The sequence below is a fragment of the Crocodylus porosus genome, unplaced genomic scaffold (assembly GCF_001723895.1).
Source record: "Crocodylus porosus isolate Cpor-Errol unplaced genomic scaffold, CroPor_comp1, whole genome shotgun sequence".
NCBI lineage: Eukaryota > Metazoa > Chordata > Crocodylia > Crocodylidae > Crocodylus > Crocodylus porosus.
In genome coordinates, this window is record NW_017728918.1 from 94,924,001 (window position 1) to 94,934,350 (window position 10,350).

Sequence of the window (10,350 nt, forward strand, 5' to 3'; positions counted from 1 at the left end):
CCAGCCTCCCCGCCTCCCCCGCCGGCGTGCGCCAGCGGGTCCGCAAAGTCTTCACCAGGTGAGGCGCGGGGGCAGCGGCGGGCCCGGGGGGCGCGGGGGCCCCGCTGCCACACCTCGCTCCCGCCCGCGGCCACTGCCGCCCTCACACTTGCCGGCACCCTCGCTCGCACGCGCGTGTTTTCACTCGTGCACGTGCACTGTCGCCCTCGCTCTTGTGCGTGCACGCCGGCTCTCGTGCACACGCGCTCTCACAAGTGCACTGTCGCCCTCACTCTTGTGCGTGCTATTGTGCACACACCTCTCTCTCACACGTGCACCGCCACCCTGGCTCTTGTGCATGCACACATGCTGCTTCATGTGCATGTGCTCTCACACATGTGCTGTCACCCTCGCTCTTACACATACACACACTCATTCACACGTGCACTGTCTCCCTCACCCGTGTGCACCATGTTCTCATGCACGTGCACTCTGTCGCACATGCACTGTCACCTTCGCTGTTGTGCACATACGCGCACTCTCATGCACACGCTCTCAGGTACGCACTGTCACCCTTGCTCTCATGTGTGCGTGCTCACTCACACCCTCATGTATGCTGACACATGTGCATGTGTGCGCATACACACGCACACACACACACACACACACACACACACACACACACACACACACAGCTGCTGTGCTATCTCTTCCTATCCTGTCCTGGAAGCCTCTGGATAGGGTGACCACCCTGCCCTCATGTGCCTGCTGTGGGTGGTGCAGAGCCCGGCGAGCAAAGCAGGTGCCACCTGGCTGGAGTGTCTCCCCTGGTAAAGCCATTCTGGGGAGACGGAGGGAGACCAGGTGCCACACAAAAGCGGCCTCTTGCTAGGAAGGTCAGGGGTGAGAGTCCTTGTCCCCCAGTGCTTAATGGGAAAGGACAAGAGTTCATAACCCAGTGCTCCCCCTCATTGTTCACCCTTGGCACAGACCTGGGTACCTCACCCCATCCGCTGACTAGCTGTGGCCACCCTGGATTCCCTCTCCCCACTCCTCTTGTCCTCCAGATCGGAGAAAACTAGCTTTCACCCAGCTAGTGACTACCTTCCTAAGAAAACTTGCACTCCAGAGACTAGAGTCCAAGTGTTTCTGCTTTGCTTGTGTTATGAGACTCTGAGACTAACTCTCCAAAACGAATAATGGGAATCTCCACAATGTTGGGTTTTCTCTAGCTTTGCATTTGAAAGGCAAAATCCCTGAAGAAGGTTATACCGGTGCTTCTCTGACTGGAGCTATGAAATGGGAGGAGGCAGAACAGAGCTGTAAAATTGGCGTCGCTGAGGCGATCCGTGTAGTCTCTGTTTGCATGTGGGTTTATTGTGTGGTGCCTGTATGTGTATAATACCTCAAACAAACAAAAGTCTCATGCCTCTGCAGATTTTAAATAGGTCTGGAGCAGTTGTTGCTTAATTTTTTGATTACTTAAGCAAGTTTGCTTTGTCAAGAAGACATGTAGCTAATAGCAGGGAAGCGTTGATGAGACACTGTTTGATTTGCCTATGCAATGCAGTTCAAAACTGAATTTTTTAAGATGTTAAGGAGAATGGGGTAGATGATTCACCTAATGCAGGCATGAATTCTGTGAAACACTGGAACAATTTGTTTAATTTTTCTGTTCTTTCTGCTGGCTTGGATGTGGTCACATCTGATTTCTAATAATTCAGAACAAATGTGAACTGGGAGTCTGTATGTGTGCAGTTACTTTCCACAAGAACAGGAGGAAACATAATTCAGCAGCATCCCCAGCTCCTTTTTGGGAAGCCAGCTGCAGCTACTGCTTTATCATATGCAATTTTACGTGCCATACAGAGCAACTACAGCAAGGGTTCCCAAGCTGTTATATGCACATCCCTGGAGGTACTCAAGACATCTCTGGGGGGCACGCGGGAGACATTGTGCAACAGCGGATTTAATTTTCATTATAATAATTGGCATTTAAGGGGTTAAAATTCAAAACGTGGGGGCATCTGGTAACTTTGGAATTGGGTACTCAATAAGAAAGTTTGGGAACCTCTGAACTACAGCATTGCTAATAATACCTGAGGGTTACAAGTACTTGTATCTGACTTAGTCCTGGGTGAGTGCTATGTGAGTAAATTGCTAAGAGGAAAAGAAAACCTGATGACCTCCCCAGAATATAGTGGATGGAATTATCTTTATTACCATATTTCCTGAAGGTATATGTCTGATTCCTTACAGAATACTGTCATTACTTTCAATTAATGAACTGCTATAGTTCTCTTGTAGGTCTCAGGAACATTTCTCTAGGAGAAAATATTTGTACTTGGGTATTCAAGCATATGGAAGATAGAAAAATAGTTGAAATCAACAGAAATGTATCTGATATGTTCCCTTGTATAACATTTATAACTCAGAATGGTGAAATTTACCTGGTGCTTCCACTCAGCTAGACCTTGGTAATTTTCATATATGCTTACTGCTTATATAGAAAATTCTGCATCTCTTCCCTTCGGCAGTTCCAGTCTCTGCCAGCTCTACACTTACTCTCTCTAAAGAAGAGAAGTTACAGTTGGGAGGGTGACAAAGGAGTTCTGAGGGTATGGTGAGTCAGACCTATGTCATAAGCACTCAGATAGGCATGCTCTCCTATTTCCGCTCCTGGGGGGCAGGAGTAGTGTCTTCGTGTCTTCAAAGGGGCTGCCTGTGACAGTGAGCTAGTGGGTTCATTCTTCCGTTCCATATAGTTCTTCTGCTCGGGATTTTGTGGATGTGACTCTTATCTTTTTGTTCGGGTATCTTTATTTATGTCTGGTTGGGAATTTTGTGTTGTGTTTTTTTTTTTTTTTTTTTCCAGGCACTCACCTGGAATGTGGAAACCCACGTTCAAGTTCTTGTCTTGATTTAGGATTGTTCCACATCCCAGCTGAGTGTTCCAGCCACCAGGCTTTTTGGAGTTTGTCAGTTCAGACGGAAGAATCTCTGTTTCCTCCCATCCAACCCTTCTTCCAATGTGGCCTGGAAACAAATAGTGAGACTTCAGAAATTTGACATGGAATTCTTGTTTCCTGCCCATTCCAATCCCAAAGAACAGGCACTATTTGACTGATTATTTTTTAATGGTCCTTAAAAATGTTGCATCTAAAAATAATAATATATTTTTAGATTAAAATCATCCTTTTTGCCCTCCTGTCTTGCAACATGTAGCAATGAGAGTTTTGCTTAAAGCATTACTATTTAAACTAAAAAAAATATGATGACTGTAATTGTTTATGATGCCATGGCTTTCATGTAAATACTTCTATATGAAACATAACAAAATGCTTGTGATTTCATTTGCTATGAAACACAACTTTCTGGTGTAGAAGAAGGGGAGGGTAGTGACAGCAAACTAGAAGCCATACGCTGATAATGTTAGAATAATAGGTGCCCATTTCATTTGACCTGTACCTTTTACCTAGCATTTGTTTGGGATCTCATGGTGAAGGGTTATTCGTTTATTTATTTTGTTCTGCTAACTCCTGCTCAACTTCTGTTTCCTGCCAAATAAAGCAAAGATTTCAAAGACAAATGAGCAAAATAACAGACTAGCACCAGCAGAGATTGCCAGAAGCTTATTTACAGCTTGGAATTGGCATGGTTGGGAAGGACCCTGCCAGCTGGGAAAAAGGGGAAGGCACTCTTATTTGCTCTGCATCCCCTCTCTCTCAGATGTACCCAGTGGTTCAGTCATCTGGTCACCTAGTGAATTCTGAATTACCTTCCAAATTCTCACTTAAAATTGTTTTGCAAGCTGTGGAAGCATATGGAGGAAAAGTTGAAAGATGAAGTGAAACATTTGTCTAGTAGGTTCCAAGATGAGATGGTAATATGGAAACAATGGCAGAAACTCCCTAGAGTGCTGCAGAGAAGAGTGATGCATTGACGATGAAAGTAGATGGCTCCAAAAATCTATTTTATGAAGGATGCCATTTCTCTATGGGGAGTGGGCAAGAGCAGAAAGCAAAAGTAAAACAAAATCTAGAAAAGTCAGCATCACAGAGGGGTTGTAGTGTCAGATGTTTGATGGAATTGTGGCATTTATTGGAACTTTTGAATTGTATATTTTTGACCTGCAGCGAATGGTGACAATGACCTATCCCACTATGAACAAGCTTCCTGTTATCCATAAAGCAGTGGTATCCAGAAAGGACACAACTTCCATGGTAGTTGTGTTAAGAGGATGTTGTATTTTATCGTGAATGGAAAATGTGTTCTTGAGCCACATTCCACAAGTTTTTAAGCTAATCTATTTGAATTTAGACAGTGGTACCAGGTAATGGTAGAAGGCATTCTGTTCCCCACTGGCCGGCCACTGCTTGTCCTACAGCCCCAGGAGTAAGTTTCACATGATATGGTAGTGCTACGTCATGCTTACTGCTTGGCTGTCTGCTCCCCTTCTGGGCTGTGGAACCCTCTGGTTGGAGTTCAGGTGGCTGTATCTGATCCTAGAGGGCTGCCTAATAAACTGCGATTCCACTTTTTCCCATACAACCACCCAAGGCAATTAATTAAAAATGGAAAGTGGAGAAGATGAGGATCATCAACCTGTTGCATCTCCTTGGTTCTTTTGTTCTGGATCAACGTAGCATAGTTTAGAGCTGCGTAGGTTTACTCTAAATTTGTGTCAGGCAGTTATATTCCAGCACAGTAGTTGTGAGGGGGTTTTTTTCATCCCTTTTTGCATCATCCGAGTTGTATAAAGGAAGCAGATCAGGGCAGAGAATCTCCCCATCACTACCCTGTTTGCCCTCCTGACTTTTATTAAAAGAACATGTATTGGCTTCATGTCAGAAAGTTTGCATGCCATGAGCGAATTAGAGATTGGAGAAATATGGCCAACTAGTACAGGGGAGTTGTGGTATAGTTGTCTCATTCAGACAATACATTTATCCCAATAAGGACAAAAAGTAGATTCTCTTCTCCCTCTTCTTGTTACTTCAGGCATTTCTGTTTAGACCGACTGGGTGAACAGCTGAAACTGATATTGTGAGGGTGGGGAAAAAAAAGAATTAATACCTTGGGTGCTGTGGCAAGCCATTTTACCCCAAAAAAGCTATTGTGGGAGATATAAGCCTGGCATACAGTACTTCATAAAGTCTGGACTATGGAATTATACCAAGCACCACTCTGGTGTTGGATGATGATTTTAAGAATTCAGCTGCAAAAGAAATTACAGAAAATCTTTTAGATTCTCTCTCTCTCTTTTTTTTTTTTTTTTTTTGTGCTTCTGGTTTCTGGTTTGTTCTGATCTGACTGGCAAAATTTATCTTCACTTACCTCCACCTTTTTAACTGAGGAACAGAACAATTTTTTGCTTAAGCCTCAACTAAGAGACGGAGTCGTGTTTGCTGTCAAATTCACGTCAAGCATGTTGTAGTAGTTTACTTTTTTTTCCTTTTCTTTTCTCTGTGCTGTATTGTACGCATGGTATTTTTTTGTCTTACCCTTTTCAGTGTCCTGTTGTTTTTGACAGATTCTATGACGACAATTCTGTTAATGGTTTGCTGTTTAGTTTTAAGCATCTCTTACACTCTTTTACACTGCTTACACCCCCTTACTCTTTCTATTTTTAATGCTACGGTGTATGTTTTTGAAAGTTTATTAGCAAACGGTACAAAAGGCAAGGGGTCTTGCTGAACCTGGCAGCCCTTAGTGCTATCATGGTTAATGCATGTCAGTTCTGTACTCAGTAGCATACAAGGAAATGGGATAACTAGAATGCTGCCTACCTGCCTTTGACTTCTTAACTTGAGTGACCAGGTACCCATTTACAGATGGGTCATCTGAAGATAGTCTTTTGTCTGCGTTCAGTTTGTGATCAAAACTCATGCCCATGGAGCTACAGTAAGACGCCTTAACTTTTCCATCATTGTGCTCCCAGAAGGCTCAAACAGCATCAGCAGCATGAAACCCCCCCCCGCCCCCCTTGCCCTAGGTTAAGCACATAATTGGTCAGTTTTGTACCCTGGCCAGCAGGAGTACATGGGGCAGTGGCAGTGAACAGACCACTGGCTGAGGTTGTGGTTGCTATTTTTGCGGCCCCACCAAGTTGCTTTTCTTGATCCATCTTAGTTGTGCTCCTGCGGCTAAAAGTAGAATCAGGTAGTCCATCTGTCCCAGAATCCCATGCCACTTATAGCTCTACAGTTACTCTCATTTGTGAAAGATGAGAAAGTACATTTCTCCAAAGCAGTTTGTAATAATGATTCTGTTTTGTATTTCTTTGCTTATAATTACTTATCTTGTGTGTCCAGGGTAAGGCAGAAACTACACATATGTATATGTGACTGGAAACTGGTTCAAGTCTATAATACAGTAGAAGTTCAGTGCGCATAAATGGCTTTCAAAATGGCTTAACCCAGTTTAAGATAAGCCTAGAGGGAAGTTATATCAGACTTAGCTGATTTAGTTTAAATCAGTTTATTGAACTTCTGTCCCTGTTCCACATTCAAGTTAACTGACAGTCCCCCAGCATCCCAGAATGCTTTGTACCTTCCCCTCAACCTCCCCCTTCACAGGGTGAACAGGTTACCCTTGGTCCAAGCTGTCTGCTTCAGGTGACCAGGGAGGTATACTCCAGTGGCCTGGGGCTTCTGGCTTGGCTCACTTCAGGCATGTGGCTGCATTTCCAGAATCGAAAGTGAATGCCTATTCACTTGCTGATTGGTTCAATCAATGCGATTTTAAACTAACCTGAGAAGATTTAATTGATTCAGCCTCAGGCTTTTTGACTGTCTGTACTTACTCCCATAGGGTAAAACTCAACCCTGTGCAGAAAACTGTCATGTAGTCTGCTTACTGCTTACATGTCACTCAAGCCCCAAATGTTGGGGCAGAATTTGTGCTGATCTTTGAAGGGATGTACAGATAGAAGAGAGAGAAAATGAAATTCTATTACAAGGGATAATTCGCATAGGCTAGAAAATAATTCAGGTAGACAACTAATATAATTCCCAAAACAAGCCAATGGTAACTGCTGTTCTGTCTCAAGTCACCTAGTCAGAAAACACACCTATTACCTGTTTGGGTAAAGTGTGAATAAAACTTTTGCCTCCTTTAATATGTTATGGGTTTGACACATACCTGATATAATAAAGTGACTATAATAAAGTTCAAATAACGTTGAACTGAACTGTATGCCTGAGACATAACCACCAATTTTGATGCCCTGAGCAAAACTTCCCTTGGGGTGAGGGAGAGGGTGTGTTAAGTGCTGGGGGGGAAGAGAAGGAAGGTCTTATCTGTCCCAGGGACTCAGACCTCTGTTGCTCCTGCCTTGTCTCAACACCCAGCTCCTATGGCCAGGTGCCACAAAGCTGCTGCCATGGCAAAGACTCCACTGGAGGGGAGTACTATTTTGGCACTCCCCTCTAAGCGCCTAGAGCTGATGCCCTGCTTCCCCTCTGTGCCTCCCCGCTCCCTCCCTGCCTCCTGCAGTTATGCTGCTGCCAGTGCCAAGACTATTAAGACTATTCATTATCAAAGCAAAAGTCCTAAAACATTATCAGCCCTTTAAATTGCACTGCAAGCTTCAAAAGCTGCAACCAGACAGAAAATAACATTGTTCTAAAAATACTAACAAGCTATGAAACTTTATGAATTTAGAAAAATTAGACCAGGAGTAATACAAACTAGGCAATGTATTGTGCTGCCCTAAAGTGGAACTGTAATTCTGTTGGCTGATTAGGGAGACAAACAACAATCCAAATAATTTATAGCCTTTCTGCTTTAATTAAAAGCAACTTGAAGATCAAATATAGTCCCTGCTGCAATCCCCCAAAAGACTGAGTGTTCATAACCTTCAGCAGCTTAGCTTTTCTTGTTCAAAACAAAAGAATTAGCTTCCTTTTGGGATCTTGATTTTTTAAAAGTACAAATAGCTATTATAGTCCACCTGGAATAAGGGCAGATGAAGAAGAATGAATATGAGGCCCCTTTCCCATAGCTTCTGCTTTACTTTAGGAAAAAATATTCAATCATGTTGCTATCTTGTTAAAAAAGGCAACTTTTGGAGTATAGATAAAGTAAACACTTTGGTCCTGTTACAGCTTTTATCATCATCTTAGATATGATCATTGCAGAACGTGTGGGTTTGTGTGACTATTATTTGGAAAAGGTTTTCTGTTGAAACCGCAGTTCCTATTCTAATGTCTGAGATGGCCAAAGATATATACTTTTTTTAGAATGAGCAATGTTAGATTTGTATCATGAGTGTGTGATGCCATCTTCTATCCAAAGGTTATTACTGAGGGGGAAATAATAGTTAGATTTTGAAAAATGGGACAATATGAAGTACAACTGATCAAAAATTCCGTACTGTTCCTCTTTCCATCATTCCACCTACAGATCTCTCCTAGGGTCAGATACAATTCCCTGTGATTTGGTGTGCAAGGAATATGGGAAATGTGTCTCTCCATATCTTATTAGTTTTGTTTGGGGGGAGGAAAAAAAGGGTACTTCAGTCGAGGGAAGTTTATTACAATTCACCCCAATATCTCTAAATGTGCAGAATTTAAAATGTTTTGATTTAAGAGTGACAGAGAGAGAGAGTGCACAGAGCTTTCATGTTTCTGCTGTAGAAGTTTGATAGATTTTTGGACCTAATGCTCTGTCCCAGTCTTTCCTTTTTTTTTACTAGGAATTTGTACCATACATAATTATGTCGTTAGCCATATTCTGAAATAGGAGTTTGTCAGTAAGTGTAGCAATTGAATAGGGCAGAAACCTGCAGAGTTCAGTACACTTATAAAATGAAAAGTTCACATATTTGATTGGAAAAGAGAGTCTCAAGAGGAGTCGGTCATTGGCAAGCCACGTTACCTGAGCTGCTTCAGTTTAACTTTGACATTCAAAAGGTCTGTGCTTATGGAGTACCTGTTTGTACATAAGAAATTTTTGACACTGATTGTAACTGGGGCTTTGGGAAGAGGGTTGGTGCCTCTTGAACTAAGGAGGTTTCAAAAGAGCAGCAGTGTAAATGGCTCCATAGAGAAGTCTGCAGGAATGGACAGAGTGGCTCTGATGGAATGGACAGAGCAGCTTTAATGTGCTAATGAGGGGAAGACCAGATGCCAGCAGTGATCAGAAGAGCTCTTTGTGACTCTCTGTCTTTTGAGATGGCTAGAGCCTCTGTCCTTATCACTGCTGCTGCTGCAGGCAGGGAGAAACACTGGGGCTATTAGTGAGGTGTTCCCTTCCTTTAAGTCAGCAGATAGCCGTACAAATCAACACTTGAATGCTGATTAGGGACAATCACCAAGAGGGCTTAGGGAATAGCCTGGTGATGAAGTTTGGTTCCAGAAACTGCTCCAAGTTTGTCAGGCTTGTGAGCTGAGTTCAAGCTCAACTGAAGTCACTAGATGCAAAAATAGCTGTGTGGGGGCTCACAAATTGTTAGGACTGTAAAATATGAAATGTGAGTATTTGTGCTGCGGACAGCTTAATTTCTCAGACTGTGCTCAGTTCTGTCTGTTCCTGTTTTATTGCATAAGTGCTATTTTTGAGGCTTAGATTTTCTGCTTTTCCTCTTTTCATTTCTCTCAAGATGGAAGAAAACACTTACCACTTCAGTATATATTCTTTTCTCATCATAATCTTTCTCCGAGCAGTTTTGCCAAAGGTTTTGGTACTTTTGTGCATGTGGGTGTGTACACTGTGCATATGCATATATGTATGCAGAGTCCTTCTCAATCCTTTGGGCTAGGGACAGAAATTGTACATAAACTGGTTTAAGTGATCAGAAACCAGTTCAAATCTGTAACACAACAGAAGTTCAGTGTCCATAAACCACTTCCAAAATGGCCAAAACTGGTTTAAGTTGTACCTGGATGGATGTATCATACCTAACTGATGCAGGTTAAATTGATTTACTGGACTTCTGTCTGAGATCAACCCCTCAGCCTCCTTCAAGCTAGCTCACAGTCCCCCAGCATCCCAGGATGCTTTGCACCCCCCTCTCGCAGGGTGGGCAGACTAGCCCTGGCCCAAGCTGTCTGTTCCAGCCAGCGAGGAGGTGTGCTCGGGTACCCCTCAGCTTCTGGCATGTGCCACTGCAGGCATGTGGTTGCATTTCTGGAATCAAGAGTGAATGTCTATTCACTTGCTTATCAGTTCAATCTGTGCAGCATAGACTAATCTGTGAAGATTAAATCGATTCAGCCTCAGGCTTTTTGACTATCTGTAATAGCCTTGTAGTTGGGAGCAACGGGTGATGATTTCATAGATTTCATAGACATCAGGGCTGGAAGGGACCTCGGGAGATCGAGTCCAGCCCCCTGCCCAAAGGGCTGGAAGTCAGCTGGGGTCATAGGA

General features: G+C 43.2%; 1 protein-coding gene across 1 annotated transcript in view; it reads left to right on the forward strand.

The window, feature by feature from the left end:
* The window catches only part of SLC35F1 (solute carrier family 35 member F1), a 465,278-nt gene that overhangs the window by 21,968 nt on the left and 432,960 nt on the right, over window positions 1-10,350 (forward strand). The window contains exon 2 of the mRNA XM_019538195.1: window positions 5-58. Coding sequence (XP_019393740.1) covers window positions 5-58 — 54 coding nt within the window. The remainder of the gene's footprint in view (window positions 1-4; window positions 59-10,350) is intronic.